The sequence below is a fragment of the Salmo salar genome, chromosome ssa24 (genome assembly GCF_905237065.1).
Source record: "Salmo salar chromosome ssa24, Ssal_v3.1, whole genome shotgun sequence".
NCBI lineage: Eukaryota > Metazoa > Chordata > Actinopteri > Salmoniformes > Salmonidae > Salmo > Salmo salar.
In genome coordinates, this window is record NC_059465.1 from 26,787,532 (window position 1) to 26,810,499 (window position 22,968).

A 22,968-nucleotide genomic window follows, 5' to 3' on the forward strand; every position below is an offset into this window, starting at 1 on the left:
CGCAATGCTGCAAGGCAAACGCAGCGTTCCATTGGAAATGAATGTACTTCTGGTGTACCAAAATGCAATGATGCTGTCGAAGTGATTGAGGCGTAAGTAAACATTTCAGGGTAAAGTCTACACCTGTTGTATTTTCAGCACATGTGCCAAATAACATTTTATTTTATTCATACTGTATGCCCCATATTTTTCTTGATAGTACATTCAAACAATGTCTTTTGGCATGAACTGAATGGTTAAACATATTCATGAGTTATAATTAATATGAATTTTCATTATCTGTTCAAGTCTTCTTTCACAACTCATCAGTGCTCCTTCACTGGGAACAATAATAGAAACACAATACTTTGTATTGTATCGTGATAATAAGCTTGTAATAATACTGTTGGAAGTGGAACATTTGGGATCTCCTTGTTCTCATGTGTGTGAAGGTGGTTTTGTTCTTCATTATGGCTATAATTGGATTATGCTCTGCTCTGCTGTGTGTGTGTGTGTGTGTGTGTGTGTGTGTGTGTGTGTGTGTGTGTGTGTGTGTGTGTGTGTGTGTGTGTGTGTGTGTGTGTGTGTGTGTGTGTGTGTGTGTGTGTGTGTGTGTGTGTGTAAGTGAGCGTGGCTTGTCCTTTCCACCTGGAACCTAAGCATATGCAGCTGACGAACGGAGGGTTTACACGACTGGAGAAAGCTGGAGAGATCTACTGAATGAAGGTAAAGTATATTACTTCATACAGCATAACACTGTATTTCATATTTCTATAACTTGCAAATAAGTAGCATTAGCAAAGGTTGTCTTGTAGTTTTTGTTATTTTGCTACAATAGGTAACACTTGCATGCTTTCTGCATTTTATGTTGTCATTTGTTTGAATAGTTTATAGCTATAGTGTTAGTTCCAGTAACAATAGTGCTAGTTGCAGTTACATTCAAATATATTGTAATATTACAGTGGGTGTTTGTGCTTTTCTGGTAATGACATTTCATATTAATTTGGTAATGTTGCAGTGGCCTTTTTCAAGCACTGGAATTATTTTCATGTATCTATGTATGTTTTCAATATTACACATAAATAATGTATTATTCAAAAACAAATTGATAGCATTTTGATGGTTTGGGAGCCTGTCTCATTGGAGTATGATTGTTCTTTCACATAAAAATGCTGCTGACAAATAGTACATGCCTATAAGGCGAAACATCTGAAACCAAAACAAAGAAAATCTTAGGGGAAAGAGAGACAGAGCATTTAAGTGCTTGAGTGAGAGATTAAATCCAATCTTAATGACTCGCTAAACTGCTTGCGAGGTAAATGGTCTGCTGTGAGGCCAAAGCAAACACACACCCCCAGGCTCTCATCAGATGTGTGTTAGCATACCCACTGCTGGCTCTGCTTCCCATGCCAGATGAGTCAGTCCCGTAAGTGCCCATTCACATGCCCACTATCAAGCACTTCCACTACCAGCCAGGGTCCATGGCCATGGGACCACTTTCACTATCACAGTGTTTAACCCATTACAGTCTAAGACATCAAAAATATGAAATAACATATTTGGAATCATGTAGTAACCAAAAAAGTGTTAACGTAAAGCTAGGCTTCCCGCTAGCGGGACAACTTCTGGTGAAACTGGAGGGAACGCAATTCAAATAAATAATCATACAAATTATGGATATTAAACATTTAGGTACATACAAGTGTCTTATATCGGTTGAAAGCTTAAATTCTTGTTAATCTAACGGCACTGTCTGATTTACAGTAGGCTTTACAGCGAAAGCATGCCATGCGATTGTTTGAGGACAGCGCCCCACATCAAAATATTTTCCCACCGGCACAGGTTTCATAAATTCACAAATAGTGATTAAAAATTTACTTACTTTTTGAAAATCTTCCTCTGATTTGTCATCCAAAGGGTACCAGCTATAACATGTAGTATCGTTTTGTTAGATAAAATCCTTCTTTATATCCCAGCACCATCGATTTGAGCAATCCACTCGTTCAACATGCCAAGATAGGAATCTGAAAATCTACCCCTAAACTTTGTTTCAAGAAGTCAAAATATGTTTCTATTTAATCCTCAGATACCCTAAAATGTAATTAAACTATAATATTTCATGCAGAAAGAAGTATGTCCAATAGGAAAACAATATTAGCAGGTGCGTGTCCTCTTCATCTCGCGCGCATACACAAATTTCCAAGTCTGTGTCCCTGTAGTAAAACTCATTATTCTTACTCGTTTTGGAAGAAACAAGCCTGAAACCTTGAGCATTGAGTGCTGACATCCAGTGTAAGCCATAGGAATTGCATCCTGAGAGCTAGATTTCAGAATGGCCCTATACTTTCCATTGTAATAGCATGGGCACTCCAAAAACAAAATTCTGGTTAGTTTTTCTTTGGATTTTCTCCTACCATATCTATTGTGTTATAGTCTCCTACATTATTTTAACATTTCTACAAACTTCAAAGTGTCTTCTTTCCAATGGTACCAATTATATGCATATCCTGGCTTCAGGGCCTGAGCAGCAGGCAGTACACTTTGGGCACGTCAGTCAGGCTGAAATTGAGAAAAAAGGACCCTAGCCTGAAGAAGATTTATTTAATTTAAATTAAGCAAATCAAAATATATTTTATATTTGAGATTCTTCAAAGTAGCCATCCTTTGCCTTGATGACAGCTTTGCACACTCTTGGCATTCTCTCAACCAGCTTCACCTAAAATGCTTTTCCAACAGTCTTGAAGGAGTTCACACATATTCTGAGCACTTGTTGGCTGCTTTTCCTTCACTCTGTGGTCCAAATCATCCCAAACCATCTCAATTGCATTGAGGTTGGGTGATTGTGGAGGCCAGTTCATCTGATATAGCACTCCATCACTCTCCTTCTTGGTCAAATAGCCCTTACACAGCCTGGAGAAGTGTTGGGTCATTGTCCTGTTGAAAAACAAATGATAGTCCCACTAAGCGCAAACCATATGGGATGGTGTAACGTGCAAAATGTTGTGGTAGCCACGCTGGTTAAGTGTGCCTTGAATTCTAAATAAATCACTGACAGTGTCACCAGCAAAGCACCCCACACCATTACACCTCCTCCTCCATGCTTCACGGTGAGAACCACACATGCAGAGATCATCCTTTCACCTACTCTGCGTCTCACAAAGACACAGCGGTTGGGACCAAAAATCTAAAATTTGGACTCATCAGACCAAAGGACAGATTTTCACTGGTCTAATGTCCATTGCTCGTGTTTCTTGGCCCAAGCAAGTCTCTTATTATTATTGTCCTTAAGTAGTATTTTTTTTTTCTCAGCAATTCGACCATGAAGGCCTGATTTATGCAGTCTCCTCTGAACAGTTGATTTTGAGATGTGTCTGTTACTTGAACTCTGTGAAACATTTATTTGAGGCTGGTAACTTTAATGAAATCCTCTGTAGCGGAGGTAACTCTGGGTCTTCCTTTCCTGTGGCAGTCCTCATTAGAGCCAGTTTCATCATAGCTCTTGATGGTTTTTTCAACTGCACTTGAAGAAACTGTCAATGTTCTTGACATTTTCCGGATTGACTGACCCTAATGTCTTAAAGTATTGATGGACTGTCATTTCTCTTTGCTATTTTGAGCTGTTCTTGCCATAATATGGACTTGGAATTTTACCAAATAGAGCTATCTTCTCTACCTTGTCACAACACAACTGATTGGCTCAAATGCAATAAGAAGGAAAGAAATTACACTATTTAACTTTAACAAGGCACACCTGTTAATTGAAATGCATTCCAGGTGACTACCTCATGAAGCTGGTTGTAAGAATGCCAAGAGTGTGCAAAACTGTCATCAAGGCATAGGGTGGCTACTTTGAAGAATCTCAAATATAAAATATATTTTTATTTGTTTAACACTTTTTTGGTTACTACATGATTCCATATGTGTTATTTCATTGTTTTGATGTCTTCACTACTATTTCACAATGTATAAAATAGTCAAAATAAAGAAAAAACCTGGAATGAGTAGGTGTGTCCAAACTTTTGACTGGTACTGTAGATGTAGCCCAAACTGTTCAGACTCCACAGACAGAAGTTGGCAGATTGGCTGTACTGACTTCAGACGAGTCCCAAGACGCTGTTCGTGAAAGTCTCATCTTTCCATAGAGGGGTCATAATATACTGAACTAAAATATAAATGCAACATATAAAGTGTTGGTCTCATGTTTCATGAGCTAAAATAAAAGATCCCAGAAATGTTCCATATGCACAAAAAGCTTATTTCTCTTGAATTTTGTGCACAAATTTGTTTACATCCCTGTTAGTGAGCATTTCTACTTTGCCAAGATAATTCATCCACCTGACAGGTGTGACATATCAAGAAGCTGATTAAACAGCATGGTCATTATACAGATGCACCTTGTGCTGGGGACAATAAAAGGCCACTCTAAAATGTGCAGTTTTGTCACACAACACAATGCCACAGATGTCTCAAGTTTTGAGGGAGTGTGCAATAGGCATGCAGGAATGTCCACCAGAGCTGTTGCCGGATAATTAAATGTTCATTTCTCTAACATAAGCTGCCTCCAACGTCGTTTTAGAGGATTTGGCAGTATGTCAAACCGGCCTCACAACTGCAGACCACGTAGCACCTCCACATCCAGCTTAGTCACCTGCGGGATTGTCAGAGACCAGCTACCAGGACAGCTGATGAAACTGTGTTTGCACAACCGAAGAATTTCGCACAAACTGTCAGAAACCATCTCAGGGAAGCTCATCTGTGTGCACGTCGTCCTCACCAGGGTCTTGACCTGACCGCAGTTTGGAGTTGTAACCAACTTCATGTGGCAAATGCTCACCTTCGATGGCCACTGGCACGCTGGAGAAGTGTGCTCTTCACGGATGAATACTGGTTTCAACTGTACCGAGCAGATGGCATACGGCGTTTATAGCATTGTGTGAGCTAGCGGTTTGCTGAGTGCCCCATGGTGGTGGAGGGGTTATGGTATGGGCAGGCATAAACTACGGACAACTAACACAACTGCATTTTATCGATTGCAATTTGAATGCACATAGATACCGTGACGAGATCCTGAGGCCCATTGTCGTGCCATTCATCCACCACCATCAAGTCATGTTTCAGCATAATAATGCACTGTCTCATGTCCCAAGGATCTGTACGCAATTCCTGGAAGCTGAAAATGTCCCTGTTCTTCCATGGCCTGCATACTCACCAGACATGTCACCCCGGGAGCATGTTTGGGATGCTCTGGATCGACGTGTATGACAGCGTGTTCCAGTTCCAGCTAATATCCAGCAACTTCGCACAGCCATTGAAGAGGACTGGGACAACATTCCACAGGCCACAATCAACAGCCTGATCAACTCTATGCTAAGGAGATCTGTCGCGCTGCATGAGGCAAATAGTGGTCTCACCAGATACTGACTGGTTTTCTGATCCACGTCCCTACTTTTTTTAAAAGATATCTGTATTTCCAGTCATGTGAAATTCATAGATTAGGGCCAAATTAATTTATTTCAGTTGATTGATTTAGTTATATGAACTGTAACTCACTCAAATCTTTGAAATATTTTTTTGTTGCATTTATAGTTTTGTTCAGTGTAGTTTTTAGGCCAAACCTACAAACTTGGGCGCTACAGACGATTTTGTGAGAAGACTGTTTTTCAGGACATTTCATGGTCTGACAAACACTGCTCCTAACTCTGTCACCTTTCACCGCAGATTGAGATGCATACAATGCAAAAATATATCTCTAGCTTAAACTGACAGATTGTTTTGTATTTTTAGTTATTATGCTAATTAGATTTGTGTGGGGGTACGGACATGGCCTCTAAGGGGTACGTTTTCTGTGTCCATACTGCCTGCACTGTTACACTTAAATTAGTGTCCAACTGTCAGTCGTCTACTTCAATATTTACATTGAATGGAAATTGAAGTGTAAGCTTTGTTGCCTTTGGTGTTGTAAGTTTCCATACTATTAAAATCAATGTTCATGTGCGTGAAACACACGCCTCTACGAGCACCAACTGTCACATCATATAGTCATTCTATCCTTACATGGACATGTTGGGCTGAGCATGAGCATGAAAGCCATGTGATCAGACAGGCAGCTTTCTTCCAGGGGGGCTGATGATAACTGATCTTCACAGTACAAAGCTCCGCAGTCCTTTTCATGTCACCTTCATTGAGTGGAGGGGCTGCTGCTGCTGAACTGGAGGATGAAGTGGCTGGCCCATTGAAGAGAAAAAAGAGGCTAGTAACAGACAATGCTCCACTGCCATCGCGGTACCACTGAAACACACAACCAAAATAGGAATCCTACAGAGCGAGAGAGAGTGAGAGAGAGAGAGAGTGGTGCTAAGTGAGCTCTTTCATATATTACATGGAGCACTGAGAAAATGCATACACACATGCACAAAAGAACTGCAGCAGTGCAACACAATTGGCAACCCCTTTGGATGCAAAATATTATTAGTTACGCACTATAATAAATCCACAATGAGATGAATAATTGCAAACAACACAGGGAAAATGTGAAATATACCAGGCCAGGCCCCTGATTGAACTGGTCAAACATTCAAGCTACCTTTTTTAAACCTACTTATATAGTATGATGGACACAATGTTTTTCAGGACACGTACACTGCTGGTGCCATGGACGAGCCTCTCTGGACCTCAGTGTCAGGTGGAGCCCTGCAGTAAGATGCTCGAGTCTATGTTTGTCTGCAGTTCCCCTCCTGTGACCTCTCACCTTTGGCTGCTCATTCTCTCCTGCTCTCTTCATGGTCAACCAGCCCTGTCTGACCTGGGTGAGTGAGAGGCAAACTAAATACAGGGTGCACAGTATGTATGCTTTCGCTTTTGTTGCTGTTAATGCCGTTTAATGTTAAAGAGTGGGGCCAAATGTGGTCATGAACTTGGTGTTGCCTAATGTTTGCATCCATAATTAATGCATAGACTGGTTGCTGCACAAGTATTGCAGCATGCTGGTGATTTTTTTCTTGTCATATCATTAATGACACTTACAGAACAATGTTTTCATTAGAGATAGGTCCACCTTTATGAATTGCAACACTAATACTACGAGATAATTATGTATCAATTAAATACTGATAACTATCATGATTTCTGCAATGATCGAGACCAGTTTTTCTAAATAGTCCCAATGCTAATTTCCAGACCCCATGTATAATGTGACAAAAGGCTTTAAAAAAACCTGCTTCAGCTTCATCTGTCTCCTAGCAACATGCAGCATCATGCCACACTGTAATCTGTGATTTCTCTCAGTCCTCAGGTAGACTGGATGTTTGGGAACATATTCAATCATTAGATCTTTTATAAATTCATATATTCATGTTATTGAATCCTCTTATGTTTTTTATTTTACTCTGTAAAGTAATAACTCAAAACAATACTCACTTTTGCTGGGTACTTCACTGTCAATGATTGCATCTAACATTAATGTTTTGAAGTAAAGAATTCATATTACTATACATAACTAGCAATGTGGGTGCCTAACTGGTGCACTGATCATTGCTGTATCCTTTCCTATGACAAGTTACTGACAATTAGACTGACTGGGTCTCATGTCTTACTTAACATAACTTATAGGATCAACCCTTAATAGGGAAGTCTCAGAATACAGTTTGTCAATTTGCCGCCTGTTCTCTCTCTCCGGTGTGTATCTCACACTTGTGTCTGTGTTCAGTGTTCTCCACCCATCCAGAGGATGGTGTTGGTGTACTGGGTGCTCCCCTCACACTGTACTGTGCAGTGTATGACTCCAGCAGCCAGGGGGAACTGTCTGTTAGATGGGAGAGGGCCAGTGGAGAGCCAGCAGCATTGAGTCCTGGTCCTCGCAGAGGGATCCACCAATTGGCCAACGGATCTCTGTTCTTCCCCCAGCTGAGAGAGGGGGACCTGGGGAGATATGTCTGTAGCGCTGGCATTGGAGCCAAACACATCATGACTGTTGTCCAAGTGATGGAAGCTGGTTAGTTGGCCTTCTCAGCTCTTCTATATGCTTCTGCTGAAATAATACAATGCATTAGCTTTAATACACATATCATCTGGCTTTTTTGTGAAATCTGTCTCGGAAGTGAGAAAAACATAGATACATTGGATCCTTTGTTTGATACTGTGTGTCTTTGTGTGTAGACCTGGAGGGGGTGTTCTTCAGTCCTCAGTCTCAGACAGTCAGTGAGGGTCGGGCAGTGTTCCTCCAGTGTGTCTCAGGGGACAGCTCCCCCCCAGCACACATCACCTGGCTCAAAGACAACACACTCTTCACCAAAGGCGCTCAGATTCAGGTATCAAATGCATTAGGCTTTGCATGCATTGTATGGATTTGATCGCATGTCAATTTTTATGTCTTTGTGTATGTAAATTTGATTGTGTGTGGCTGTGTATGTTTAAATACAAAGTGTGTTTCTCCAGGGTCAATATGGAGGGGGTAACCAGAGGAAGACCTCAGGCACTCTTCACCTCTCTAATGTCTCAATGGAGGACGACGGGGAATATGTCTGTGTCACACACAACGCCTTACTGAACACCAGCCGGGAAAGCAAGGCAGCTACACTCAGAGTACAAGGTGAGACAAAGCACAGCCTCTCCCCTACTCCCTATCCCTTCTGTCTGCCCTGTCCTGTCCTCTTAGAACAGCATGGAGGACGGAACTAGTGTTGAGGTCGGTCTGTTTCTGTTTCTGTATCCTGTATCAAAGCAGTGGTGGAAACAGTACACAATTGTCTAACTATGAAGGTAAAGATTTCACCTTTATTTAACCAGGTAGGCTAGTTGAGAACAAGTTGTCATTTGCAACTGCGACCTGGCCAAGTTAAAGCAAAGCAGTTTGACACATACAACAACACTGAGTTACAACAAGCATACAATCAATAATACAGTAGGAAAATCTATATACAGCATGTGCAAATGAGGTAGGATAAGAGAGGTAAGGCAATAAATAGGCCATGGTGGCAAAGTAATTACAATATAGCAATTAAACACTGGAATGGTAGGATGTGCAGAGGATGAATGTGCAAGTTGAGATACTGGGGTGCAAAGGAGCAAGATAAATAAATAAATAAATACAGTATGGGGATGAGGTAGATTGGATGGGCTATTTACAGATGAGCTATGTACAGGTGCAGTGATCTGTGAGCTGCTCTGACAGCTGGTGCTTAAAGCTAGTGAGGGAGGTAAGAGTCTCCAGCTTCAGAGATTTTTGCAGTTCGTTCCAGTCATTGGCAGCAGAGAACTGGAAGGAGAGGCAGCCAAAGGAAGAATTGGCTTTGGGGGTGACCAGTGAGATGCTGGAGCGTGTGCTACGGGTGGGTGCTGCTATGGTGACCAGTGAGCTGAGATAAGGCGGGGCTTTACCTAGCAGAGACTTGTAGATGACCTGGAGCCAGTGGGTTTGGCGACGAGTATGAAGCGCGGGCCAGCCAACGAGAGCATACAGGTTGCAGTGGTGGGTAGTATATGGGTCATTGGTGACAAAACGGATGGCACTGTGATAGACTGCATCCAATTTATTCAGTAGAGTGTTGGAGGCTATTTTGTAAATGACATCGCCGAAGTCAAGGATCGGTAGGATAGTCAGTTTTACGAGGGTATGTTTGGCAGCATGAGTGAAGTATGCTTTGTTGCGAAATATGAAGCCGATTCTAGATTTAATTTTGGATTGGAGATGCTTAATGTGAGTCTGGAAGGAGAGTTTACAGTCTAACCAGACACCTAGGTATTTGTAGTTGTCCACATATTCTAAGTCAGAACCGGCCAGAGTAGTGATGCTGGACGGGCGGCGGGCAGGTGTGGGCAGCGAGAAGTTGCAGGCCACGGAAGGAGAGTTGTATGGCATTGAAGCTCGTCTGGAGGTTGGTTAACACAGTGTCCAAAGAAGGGCCAGAAGTATACAGAATGGTGTCATATGCGTAGAGGTAGATCAAAGAATCACCAGCAGCAAGAGCGACATCATTGATGTATACAGAGAAAAGATTCGGCCTGAGGATTGAACCCTGTGGCACCCCCATAGAGACTGCCAGAGGTCCGGACAACAGGCCCTCCGATTTGACACACTGAAATCTGTCTGAGAAGTAGTTGGTGAACCAGGTGAGGCAGTCATTTGAGAAGCCAAGGCTATTGAGTCTGCCGATAAGAATGTGGTGATTGACAGAGTCGAAAGCCTTGGCTTAGTAAAGTACAGATACCCCTAAAAATGACTTAAGTAGAACTTTTAAGTATTTTTACTTAAGTAAACTTATCAAAAAAAGAAACGTCCTCTCACTGTCAACTGCGTTTATTTTCAGCAGACTTAACATGTGTAAATGTTTGTATGAACATAAGATTCAACACCTGAGACATAAACTGAACAAGTTCCACAGACATGTGACTAACAGAAATTGAATAATGTGTCCCTGAACAAAGGGGGGGTCAAAATCAAAAGTAACTGTCAGTATCTGGTGTGGCCACCAGCTGCATTAAGGACTGCAGTGCATCTCCTCCTCATGGACTGCACCAGATTTGCCAGTTCTTGCTGTGAGATGTTACCTCACTTGTCCACCAAGGCACCTGCAAGTTCCCAGACATTTCTGGAGGGAATGGCCCTAGCCCTCACCCTCCGATCCAACAGGTCTCAGACGTGCTCAATGGGATTGAGATCCGGGCTCTTCATTGGCCATGGCAGAGCACTGACATTCCTGTCTTGCAGGAAATCACGCACAGAACGAGCAGTATGGCTGGTGGCACTGTCATGCTGGAGGAGATGGCTTGCAATGGCAACAATCTCAGTCCGATGATGCTGTGACACATCTCCCCAGACCATGACGGACCCACCACCTCCAAATCGATCCCACTCCAGAGTACAGGCCTTGGTGTAACGCTCATTCCTTCGACGATAAACGCGAATCCAACCATCACCCCTGGTGAGACAAAACCGCGACTCGTCAGTGAATAGCACTTTTTGCCAGTCCTGTCTGGTCCAGCGACGGTGGGTTTGTGGCCATAGGCAACGTTGTTGCCGGTGATGTCTGGTGAGGACCTTCCTTACACCAGGCCTACAAGCCCTCAGTCCAGCCTCTCTCAGCCTCTTGCAGACAGTCTGAGCACTGATGGAGGGATTGTGCATTCCTGGTGTAACTCGGGCAGTTGTTGTTGCCATCCTGTACCTGTCCCGCAGGTGTGATGTTCGGATGTAGCAATCCTATGCAGGTGTTGTTACACGTGGTCTGCCACTGTGAGGATGATCAGCTGTCCGTCAGGTCTCCCTGTAGCACTGTCTTAGGCGTCTCACAGTACGGACATTGCAATTTATTGCCCTGGCCACATCGGCAGTCCTCATGCCTCCTTGCAGCATGCCTAAGGCACGTTCACGCAGGGACCCTGGGCATCTTTCTTTTGGTGTTTTTCAGTCAGTAAAAAGGCCTATTTAGTGTCAGAAGTTTTCATAACTGTGACATTAATTGCCTACCGTCTGTAAGCTGTTAGTGTCTTAACGACCGTTCCACAGGTGCATGTTCATTAATTGTTTATGGTTCATTAAACAAGCATGGGAAACAGTGTTCAAACCCTTTACAATGAAGATCTGTGAAGTTATTTGGATTTTTCTGAATTGTCTTTGAAAGACAGGGTCCTGAAAAAGGGACGTTTCTTTTTTTGCTGCATTTACTGAACACTACTGTATCAATGTATACCTAATTCCTGTAACTCATCCAACTCATATGCTGTATGCTAAATCAAGGTTGACTATAGTAGGGCAACTAAACATGAGGAAACTGAACCTAGGAAAGAAAGCCACTGTATAGTATTGAGGCACACCCCCATGTTTTTCTGTTGCTCTGCAGGAGTCCCTACAAGGCTGCAGATCACTCAGGGCCCTGACAACATCACAGTTGCCATAGAGACGGAGGCCTCCATGCGCTGTGCTGTCCGAGGCTTCCCACCTCCCACAGTGCAATGGTTCAAAGACAGCCATCTCATTGTGAACAACTCTGCCTTGAGTCTGCAGAACAAGGGACAGCTGCTTGTTTTCAAGTGAGATCTTGAGGACATTAAGACATTACAAAAGTTGTTTACCTTTAAATCAAATGTAAAAAGCAAGCAGAGATAACAAAAGTGATATGAATGTGTGTGCTGTGCCCTTTATCACCAGGAACGTGTCTGAGGATGATGAGGGTTCCTACCACTGTGAGGCCAGGAACAAGAGGGAGACAGTCAGGTCTCAGACTGCCTTTCTCCTTCCAGCAGGTACTCTGGTTGTTGTCAATCAAACCCAAATATCATGTCCATACTAGCCCCTTTACTGACATACAGTACCTCCCTCCCTCTCCACAGTGATGGGGTGGACCTTTGTCCAGCAGCCTACCAACAAGGCTGTGAAGATGGGAGAGTCTGTTACTCTGGTTTGTAGACCCCCCTACAGCAGGCCTCCAACAACAGTGTCCTGGTTCAAAAACAACCGCCTCCTCGCTCCCAAGACACACTTCACTGTCAGGCCTAGTGGAGACCTCATCTTCCACAGGTGTGTATGACTAGATAATTTTTCTGTATGATGGTAGTCCTCCAGTCATACTGTACCAGACAGTTTCAAGCTGTATTTAACTGCTTGTTTCTCCAGTGTCTATGACACAGACAGTGGAGTCTACTTCTGCAGAGCATCCAATGTCCACCTGAACAGATCTGTGACCTCCAGAGCTGCCAGACTGACCGTTCTGGGTAGATACTGTATGACATCACACAGGATGTAGGCTTATTATTGTCTAGCCATGTGTCTGTATAGGAGATATTCAGGATGATACTTGATACAGCATGTTAATATTCATACAAATACACTTGTATATAATAATCAAAGACAGTTAATTATCTGAGATATACTTCCTTAGGTACAGAAGTAATAAGCTCACCAGCCTATTCTTCCTCCTCCCCCTGACCACCAGCATCTCCCTCGGTGAGGCTGTGGCCCCCAGTGGTGACGGTCCCTGTAGGGGCCCAGGTGGTGTTCCAGTGCCAGGTCTGGGGACAGCCCCTCCCCTCCATTGTCTGGTCCAAACAGGGACGCTCCATTCAGACTGGTGGCAAGATCGCTGTGGGGTACGTTCAGTGTAACAGAGGTGGATCTGTGAGGCTTTAGCTTAGTGGGTGAACACGGTCTTGTGTTACTGATCACTAGAGGAAGTATTTGACGTAATCAACCAATCTGTCAGGAACCGTTAGCTTACAGACCACTAACCTTCTTGTGATAATGAGTGACACGCTTCTCTGTTCTCAGCGTGAGAAACACTACCCTCTACATCCTGTCTGTCAGGAGTTATGATGAGGGCACGTACACTTGTGAAGCTTCCAACACTGTGGGGCATGACCGGAGAACAGCTACTTTACGTGTCGCTGGTAACTTACCTCCCCCAGTACAGTACACACATTCTGTTTGATGTTATACTTTAGAACTGTGTGTATAATGGTTGTCTGGATGCCTTAATAGAGCCGTGTACTGTTGATCATGCTACAAATCTTGGCCTATATCCCATGTATGGACAACAGAGTTAACTTCATCACATTAGCCGGAAGTGAAGCGCAGGCGTGTGATTAAGGTGCTTAGTACCTGAATGTATTGAGACAATGTGGTGCTCTCTCTCTCTCTCCCCTCTCTCTGACTTAGTAAGCCCCATCATAGTGTCCTTCCTGGGGGCAGTGAGCAGCTCAGAGGGGTCCTCTGTGGTCCTGCCATGCAGGGCAGTGGGGGACCTCCCCATCAGGTACACCTGGACCAGGGGACACTCCATTACTCCAACCCTGGAGAGGCATGTAGATGGTGAGCCAGTCACATTTTAAATAAAACTTACACCTGCCAAGAAACATACCCTACCACATTCCCTTATGATGGCATAGTCCCTTCTACTTTAGTGTTTGCAGATCTGAAGAGATGAGATTGGTGGTAAGGAGAGTAATGAGAGCTTTGGTGAATGTGTGACTGTGCCTTCATGTGTGTGCAGATGAGGGGGCTCTGCATATCTCCAGTGTTCAGGTGTCTGATGCAGGGGACTATCACTGTACCGCTGAGAACATAATGGGACGACAGCAGAGAAGAGCCACCCTCACCATCTCTGGTTTAACCATGTCTTTATGATATCACCTCAACATTAAAGTAGACCACTTTTGCAGCTTCAAAATGACTAACAAATATATATTCATAATGAGTGGGACATAAGGTAATACACTTGACATCAACTTCTTATACATGTGTAGTAACTTTGATTATGACAATAGCAACATTGTTGTTACATAGGACTTGCAATATAGTTGCAAATTGCAATATAGTGCATCACTATTCCTTGTGTACAGTAGTTACAAAAACTCTCAGCTCATTGCTATGCAAGTGTAACAGTGTAGGTTCCGTCCCTCTCTTCGCCCCAACCTGGGCTCGAACCAGGGACCCTTGCACACATCAACAACTAACACCCACGAAGCATCGTTACCCATCGCGCCACAAAAGCCGCGGTCCTTGCAACGCAAGGGGAAACCCTACTTCAAGTCTCAGAGCGAGTGACGTCACTGATTGAAACGTTATTAGCGCGCACCACCGCTAACTAACTAGCCATTTCACATCGGTTACACAAGTATTATGGCATACTAATAAAATGTTGCTCCAAAAGTAATTACAGTTTTATTACACAGGCACAATACCAATTTAATGTTAAGTGTTATTGAGAATGATAACAGTAACAAAATATGTCTATTAAGTGTTGAAAGGAAACTAAATATATAAAAAATGACCTTCTTGAATAAACTACACCCAAGGTAGCTGGAAAATCATGTTAGTTTGTATTCAGCGTAACTATCCCTTTATAAATGTTATAGTGTGTGTTTGAAACAAGAACACTTTCCTTCAGATGGACAAAGAGGTTCAAAGTTGTTTTTGCTAAGCATCCAACTTGCTGTTTGCAATTGGCTTTGAATTTCTCTTCAGTATTTTCAGGTATCATAAAATTAAGGCTGTGGCTACAGATAAATCGTTTTCGCCCCACCCCGCCCCTCCTGAAACCGATTTCTCAAAGCTAATGCTTCTATCACACCTACATCATCTTTGCATTTTGGTACACCAGAAGTGCATGAATTTCCAATGGAATGTTGCGTTTGCCTTGCAGCATTGCATTGCAGAGGCAGTGCAAACATTGGGTTTGACAGAAATGGTAGCAGAAGGTGAATGTTGAACTTTTGTTGCTCACATATACAGATATACATAATATTTTGTGAAATAAAGCAGTCGGTGTGATCAAGAGGTAAGATCTGGGTCACATTCTGCGCATGCGTTATTTTACGCACACATTTGTTTCTCTGGCCTTGGTCACACCGATAGTATTCTTGCGTAAAATACTCAGCATCGACTGGAGATGTGAGCAACAAAAGTTCAACATTCACCTTCTGCTACCATTTCTTTCAATCCGGCTATGCATACAGTTTGACGCATACGACGATAAATCCAATGTATGCACCACACAGAACGCACTGCAACTGCCTTTGCAGGGCAATGCTACAAGGCAAACGCAGCGTTCTATTGGAAATTAATGTATTTCTGGTGTACCAAAATGCAATTTCAATGTCGATGTGATACAGGCGTAACGTAGCTGCTGCTCACCCTCCCCCTCCCTTCACATTTCGGTCTTTACTCACCCTCTTCTACCTCTGGGCAGCCGAACGGTCTAGGCAGCCAAGCATTTAAAGTTATCCAGAAAAGTAAAAATACATGTCGATAATGAGCAATGGACATTCAGGAGAATGGACATTTACAGAATGTTTAGATATAAATGTATTGTCGAGATCAAATATGACTGTCAGATGGATTGGAATAGTACAGGAGATTGTTTGTGCTCTATTTATTTTATTTCCAACTTCAACATGCAGTTCCAGATGCAGCCCTACCATTAGCTGAAGGCAGCCAATCCAATAGTTTCTGAAAAGTAGTTACTTCCTGAGATCTGTATTAAAATATATTTTTTTAAGTAGTTGCTTTCTCAGAACTGTATTCAAATAGTTTAAAAAGTAGTTACTTTCTAGGATCTCTATTCAAAGAGTTTCTGAGATCTGTATTTAAATAGTTCTAAAAAGTAGTTACCTTCTGGGATCTGTATTCAAATATGCTCATCATTATCTTCTCTATCTTAAGCTGAAGATGACCCAGCTGATAGAGAAAGGCAGCATAGACAGATTGTGTCTGCAGTGAGTAATAATGAGGTTGGTGTGAAAGTCTCTATCGCTTGTCTGCTGAATTGTTGACCATAATCAGTAGTAGACATGTCTAACATCCTGAGTCGCATCTTTGTGGCTCTCTTCAGTTGTGTAATTATTTCAAATGGCTTTCAGTGACTCAGTGTGTTATGCGTTTTATCAATGCCAAATTTCATGAATCTGACAAACATCTTTTCACAAATTGCAGGTTCCAAAGACTGAAGCAGAGCAGAGAACGCCCCTGTCCAGTAGTGATCTGAGTCTAGTTCAGCATTCTGAGATGACCCACTCACATGTCTCCCTACAGGGAGGAAGCACAGGTGTGTAGAGACAAAAACATAAACTGTAGTATGCAGTGCAGGCACATCCTTGTACTAACTATCTTTTGCTGTATTTACTTGCCAAAACAATATTTGACCTTTTTAATGTAATGTGCATTCTTTAGATTTTAAATCACACTCTTTGACATCAACATTTATACAGTCAGCTATTGAGCCTAGAAACCCAAAGAAAGCAGTGGTTTTCTTGGTGTTCTACTAGCATGCATTGTTCTGTTTGATACAATTATTTTCTATTTGCAGTCCGAGCAACTCAAAGAGACTCAAGCAATGACATCACCCAAGTGTCTACTCCTGACACTCTACGACTGCTCTCGTCTCTCAGGCAGACAGCTTTAGGACTAGCAGGTCTCTTCAGAGGACAAACAGGACTGCTGGTTCCACCTGACCTTCACTCTCTGCTCCCATTGGACCTGGCCTCGGTCAATCCAACCCAGCCCCCAACACAGATCCAGCATCCAGTGCTACAACCCCCACCTCCACCTCTATTTGAACCCTTAGACCTACTCACCCAGCCTTCAGTAACTCATAGAGTCATCTCACTCACTCAGATTCAAATAATACATAACCAGCCAACATTAACACAAAACCCACCCCCAGTGACACAACGGCAGGTTTTAGTCCCACATAGACAATCTCCATTAACACAGTCCGAATCCCAAAGCCTCCACAACCAGCCATCAGTCATGCATATCCAGCGTCAATTCACTGAGCAACCAATTAAACCCCTAAATCACATTGGCAGTATTACACAGTCTCTTGCCTCACTCCTGCAGCCTCCAGACTCTCCCAGCCACCCTTCTGATCCCTTTACCCAGCGCCCTGATTCTCTTACCCAGCCCAACGAACCTTTGACTCAGTCTCTACTCATACAAAGCCTGCATGCTCCCGACTCAATCACTCAAACCCACCATCCTGTAACTCAAAGTAATCCTTCAGACCCACATATCCAGGATCCTAGCACCATCACCCTGTTTTCACTCTCACAAACCCAGACTCAACCATCCAAAACTCAGCCTCAACCATCACCAACCCAGCCTGAACCTACACAAACCCAGCGTACAGATCTCCTCACCCAGCCTTCAGGCTCAAACACCCATCTTCCTGACCTTATCACCATACCCCCCACCCCTGACCCCCAGGGCCCTAGTGCCCCCTATGCCTCCACCCCAGACCCCCTGCAGCAGAACACGAGCCAGCCTACTAACCCAGCTCATCCAGCCAAACCAACCAGGCCCAATGACACAGAGCCCACAGAGTGGCTGAAGAAGAACACCTCTCAGTCCCCCATGAGGACCAACGAGGACCCCAGGTAGGGCACCATGCGGTACAGAGATAGGAGGCGGGAGATGGAGGGGACTTTTTTTACCTCCCAGGCTTGCCTGGTTACATCACGGTTCCCCAACTAGCAGCTCACCACAAGTGATTTTATTTGGCCCCCCATGTTTTCTGAGCAAAAACAACACATTTTCTATTTTATTTTTATTGTTGCACATAAAAGACTAAAAACACCAGCAAATCAGTTTCAAGTGATTTTAATTTGGAACGTTTTTCCCATATTATTCCCACGCATAATAGAGAGAGATATGTGACCGTTTACAAATGTATGCATGGTTTGAAATGATGTTTTAGGCAAATATTATATCTGTTTGGGCTTCTTGCGGTCCATTTGCAGTCTACATATTATTTGTGATTATGTTCTGGCCCCGTGACCATCCGCTCCAGTAACAGTCGGGCCACAGCTGAATCTAGTTGATGATCCCTGCCTTACATCATACAGTACATAGTTTCCACTGTCTCTGCTTACAGTGTACATACATTTATTTGAGAAAAGCAAAATATAATACTCAATGTTTTAAGTAATGGAATGCAACAATAAGGCTTAATCAATGCAACAACTTTCAAGACCTAAATTTCTTAAAATAGATAATGATCTGCAAAAGATGTCCGGTTTTGGTTTGGTGAAGATTGTAGATACCGGTATGCAGCTTTTATCTATCTGGGGCTGACAGGCTTAAACTCCAGATGAAACTCCATCCCAGCTGCTATCACTTTATCTTGCTTACATAGTTGCACGAGTTACGACATGCACGTGGGCGTGTTATTCTGTTGACTGTAACGACCTAACTTTCTGCATGATGAGACCATGACTTGGTTATGTTCCTAATTACTTTGATTGGATAATGTTGCAAGAGAAATGTACATCACAACTGAACCTCCTAATATCCAAAGTCTGTCTTTTACATACTGTATTTGGATCTTTAGACAATTATAATCACCATTAACAATGAGAATAATTGAACAGTCTCTCTCGCTCTCTCATTCCCTCACTCTCCTCCACCAGAGTAAAGCCTCCTCCTCCGTGGCTTCCAGTGCTGGAGAAACATGACATCCCCATCGTGGTGGGAGTGGGCGTGTCTATGGCCTTCATCTTCATCACCATGGCCTTCTACTCCCTGGTCCAGAAGAACGAGCCTGTACCCACTATTAGAAGTCAGTGGGCCTGTATAGCTCACTCTGTACTGTAACTTCCTCCTATTGTCCACCCTTTGGCATACTGTACTCATTGTTTAAAATACTCTAAGACAACACTCTCTCATAACAAACCAGGGCACCCCCTAGGAATGTGGGAACCCCTATAAAAAATATCAAAATTGTTTTGCTCATTCCCAAGATTCTGTATGTGATTTGAACCTTGCATGGAGTCAGAAGTGGAAATATTAATTTCTCTTATTGAATCCCATTAGCCTTGTCTTCCACAGTTCCCAGGAACCTGGGCGTCTCATGCAGACATGCTGAACGTCTGGACACTGGGAGGACTTATGAGAACAGGTGACTGTTTTCAGCACTATTGTTGTTGTTGTGGAAGGATATCTCTATGAAAATAGGACCGTACTTTCCCTAATGGCTAATATTAAGTATATGTATCCTCTGTACTGAAAGGGCGTTTGAGGATGATGATTTGGTGGCTGTGATTGAACAAAGCCCCAATATATCAGATACACGCGCCAGGCCTCCTGCCCCCAGCCCAGTCACTGTGATGATAGACCCTGCCTCTGATGAGACACAGCCCCCGCACACTCCAGAACACGCGTTCATAGCAGAGACCTATCCTGAGCCCAGCGAAGACACACAGGTCAGTGTGTGTGTGCGCGTGCATGAATATGTAAAATTGGGTCAAATATAACATTTCCCACACATTACCATACCAATATATTACAAATTCGGTTGCAGCAGCTGTCTGGATCCTCTCCACCTCAGGTTGACCCCTTCCTGGATGAAGAGAAGGAATGCAGCCTGTCTCACCCCAGCATCCAGCTGCAGTGTGTGGAGGACTGGGGGGGCGGAGGAGTAGAATACGGACAATGCCAGGGCCAAGAAATCCTACCCCATTCCCCCTCTCTCTCTCCTTCCCCCCCTCCTGTGCGTGAGGAAAGCCTGCGCTCCTCCCTGACCCTCCAGACTGCTGAGCCCTATGCCACGCCGGTCCGCCACAGTGTCAGCATCTGCCACGGTAATGCCCCCCTCCTCCTCTCCCACTGCATCTCCCTGGGCCTTACCACCGTCGCCGTTGATGTCCACTTCTACCCAGCAGCCCCTGCTTCCACCACCACGACGACTGTGGCAGCCGTCACCCAGATCAATGCTACCACCGCTGCTGCTCCAGGGCCCCAGCTCAGCTCTCAATTGGCCCACAGTCAGGAGCATGACCAATCGGCTCCTAGCGTGCGCCAGAGTAAGTAACTAGATAGAGGGAAAGGCAGATGGAGAGATTATTCCAACACAGATTTTGCCATTAGTCCCCACTGGAGAGTTTGGCTGGATTGCTGGTCGTCTTCACATTTCAACTGTCTTGTTCTGACGAGGAGATGAGGAGAATGTGGTGAGGAGAATGTGTGTGTATGAGAAAGAGGGATCCATCTGGATTCTGGAACCATCCACTGAAGACTATAGGACAACAGCCTTTACTCTGATGCCTTTATTCAAACCTAAATGCGCTACACATACTGTACCAGTCAGCTACAAATGTGTCAATAACATACAGTAATGTCAATGTATTCTGTTTCTGTCCTTCACAAAGAAAAATCATGAGAATAATTTATTCATATTTATTATTTCTGCTCAGTTTTCTATTTTCTTCAATGTGTATTACAAATGTCAGTTACATAATGGTTCTTTAGGCCTAAAATAATGCATTCATAGGAAGCAAAAACAATATGTAATATAGGCAGAAAAGTATTATCTGCTTCCATAATCTTCTACATGCCATGGCTTCTGACTTTACTGAATATATATATAGTGTTGTGTACATGTACATTATATTTATATACTTCATAAACTAGTTTGAATGTGGCAAATACATTTTTATCAGTTGTATATTCTACAATGAAAAAAGCCAAGGAGAAAACAGCGGTGTACAAAATATTGCAATCTTTGTTGCTGTACACTTCCTATTCAGGTAACCCTCTCTCTCTCTCTCTCTCTCTCTGTTGGGCCATAAACAGACTGTTACTTCTGTGCTGAAACCAAAGGAAGATGTTATGACGACAGGGCTTAAGTCCCAAATGAGACCCAGCGGACCCAAAATTGAGATGATCAGTGATTTTATGTTTTCATTATCTGGATCAGTTAACTTTATGTTCAGTGAAATGTCTCAATTTCATGAATTTCCTTTTCTACTGCCACGAATTCATCCCTCAGACATTACTGTGTAACAATTTAGAATTCTGTTTTTCCAGTATTTATCATTGTATTTGTTTCAACAACATGTACAGTACCAATTGTTGCTAACAATTACCATGTCAACAGAAGTGATTGTAAACAAAGGTTTTTATTTTGTAATCTTACATATTTATTTTGGTGTATAAAAATATCAATCTTTAGTGATCTTGTTACCTTTGTATGGGTGATAAAATTGCAACTAAAAATATTAAAGTTATTTGACACAGATCTAACATTCACATCCTGTGAAGTAAAACAAACAAAAACAGTACTGTATCAAATAGATTTTTTTATTTACTCAAGAATTGCCAACAAGGTGAAAATAATACTGCTGTACTTCATTTGACAATATTCTATTATACAGTTTCCACAATGTGATTTTCGTTTGTACCTTTTTGCAAAAATACTGTTAAATCAATGACCATAGCTAGATCATTATGGATGTACTGTAATGTAGACCTAAATCAATATCAAATAAACCTTATTACAGACTATTTCACTGTTTGACTATTTTATTATTTTATTTTATTTATATTTTATGAGTTTTTATCCGGGCTACTTTTCATGTTCACAAAGTACAACGTACATAGGGAACTTGGTGATGATTCATAAATGCAGTCCTTGCATTGTAAACATAATATACAGTACAGGCATCAAAGGTGGGCAAGGGCATTAGAATAATACCATACAACAACACTAACGTAACCATGGAATACAGTAAACTCACTATAGCTTACAGTTCAGTGGACGGTTTCCTTGGCGGCGGCTCCTGCCCGGCTGGAGGCACACTGAAGGCTACGTACGGACACCACTTACTGTTCAGACACACCAGTCTCTCCAGCGAGGCTGAGTTGACTATATCAAAGCCTGTCTGGCCTCCGAACGTGCTGGGCTTCCAGTACTCAGGGGAACAGATCGGGTTACCCAGAAGGCCTTTCAGGGAGAACGGAGCCCCCATCTCCACCATGCTCTCGCCAAATATGGCGTTGGGGCGTGTCTTCTCCAGCATGAGGGCAGGGTAGAACTCCAGCGCATCGATGTCACCATAGAGCTCCTCCAGCTCCCTGGCTATCTCCTCCTCACCTAAGAACAATATAATAGATCTTTATTGTCCCAGAAGAGCAATTCAGTTGCAGCACAATTACACCGATAGGGCACATTTAAAGCATATTAATACAACATTTTATTTAGGTTATTTAGCAGATGCTCTTATCCAGAGTGACTTACAGTTAGTGCCTTTATCTTAAGATAGCTACAGTGCATTTGGAAAGTATTCAGACCCATTGACTTTTTCCACATTTTTTAAAAATGTATTAAAAATCGTGGATACAGTACTTCGTAAAGAGGTAGGTTTTTCAGAATTTTTGGAAAGTTGTGCAGGGACTCAGCTGTCCTAACGGTAGGGCGAAGCTGGTTCCACCATTTGGGTGTATACAATACAGAAGCGTAACAGAGTTCATCAGAAACACATGAAGTTAAAAGAGAAGACTGGTTTGAGATGACAGGACGACAGACTGCAGTTGGCTTCTTAACCCATAAGAGTCTAATCCCTATCTAATCTGGGGGGGTGGGGGGTTACTACTAAGCTATATGGAATTGTTTTATTAAGCAGGTCATACCAAGGATTATTTTGCTATTTGATTTAGATTTTTAAATACCCTTTGAAATATATATTAAAAAAACATATTTGGCTTTACTGCTATTAGCCCATAAA

General features: G+C 42.9%; 2 protein-coding genes across 7 annotated transcripts in view; one reads left to right on the top strand and one right to left on the bottom strand.

Moving 5' to 3' along the window:
• Positions 1–635: 635 nt before the first annotated feature.
• On the top strand, positions 636–21,748 carry LOC106585417 (uncharacterized). 5 transcript variants are annotated; one of them, XM_014171588.2, is made up of 21 exons: positions 636–705; positions 6,610–6,785; positions 7,685–7,969; positions 8,134–8,285; positions 8,413–8,566; positions 11,817–12,006; positions 12,125–12,219; positions 12,307–12,493; positions 12,590–12,687; positions 12,909–13,062; positions 13,241–13,359; positions 13,628–13,780; positions 13,962–14,075; positions 16,133–16,200; positions 16,403–16,514; positions 16,776–17,844; positions 18,877–19,025; positions 19,280–19,364; positions 19,476–19,668; positions 19,767–20,268; positions 21,038–21,748. In XM_014171588.2, the coding sequence occupies exons 2-21, from the start codon at positions 6,680–6,682 to the stop codon at positions 21,088–21,090; spliced, it is 4,038 nt and encodes a 1,345-aa protein (XP_014027063.1). In that variant the 5' UTR covers positions 636–705; positions 6,610–6,679; the 3' UTR covers positions 21,091–21,748. The 5 variants fall into 5 exon arrangements, with proteins under 5 accessions (XP_014027063.1, XP_045562625.1, XP_045562627.1 ...); XM_045706669.1 differs by having other exon boundaries at positions 19,770–20,268; XM_045706671.1 differs by having other exon boundaries at positions 19,794–20,268.
• Positions 21,527–22,968, bottom strand: part of ptgs1 (prostaglandin-endoperoxide synthase 1) — a 48,000-nt gene continuing 46,558 nt past the window's right edge. For both annotated transcript variants that reach the window (XM_045706673.1, XM_014171594.2), the window contains one exon: positions 21,527–22,337. In XM_045706673.1, the coding sequence (XP_045562629.1) occupies positions 21,988–22,337 (350 nt within the window). In that variant the 3' untranslated portion in view covers positions 21,527–21,987. The remainder of the gene's footprint in view (positions 22,338–22,968) is intronic.

What these genes read in the sequence shown, in the direction of transcription:
- LOC106585417 (XM_014171588.2), top strand. Translation starts at nt 6,680, where the DNA reads ATGCTCGAGTCTATGTTTGTCTGCAGTTCCCCTCCTGTGACCTCTCAC. An exon ending in AGCCACCCTCACCATCTCTG is followed by an intron (nt 14,076 to 16,132) that starts GTTTAACCATGT and finishes CTCTATCTTAAG; the next exon opens with CTGAAGATGACCCAGCTGAT. An exon ending in CCTACAGGGAGGAAGCACAG is followed by an intron (nt 16,515 to 16,775) that starts GTGTGTAGAGAC and finishes TTCTATTTGCAG; the next exon opens with TCCGAGCAACTCAAAGAGAC.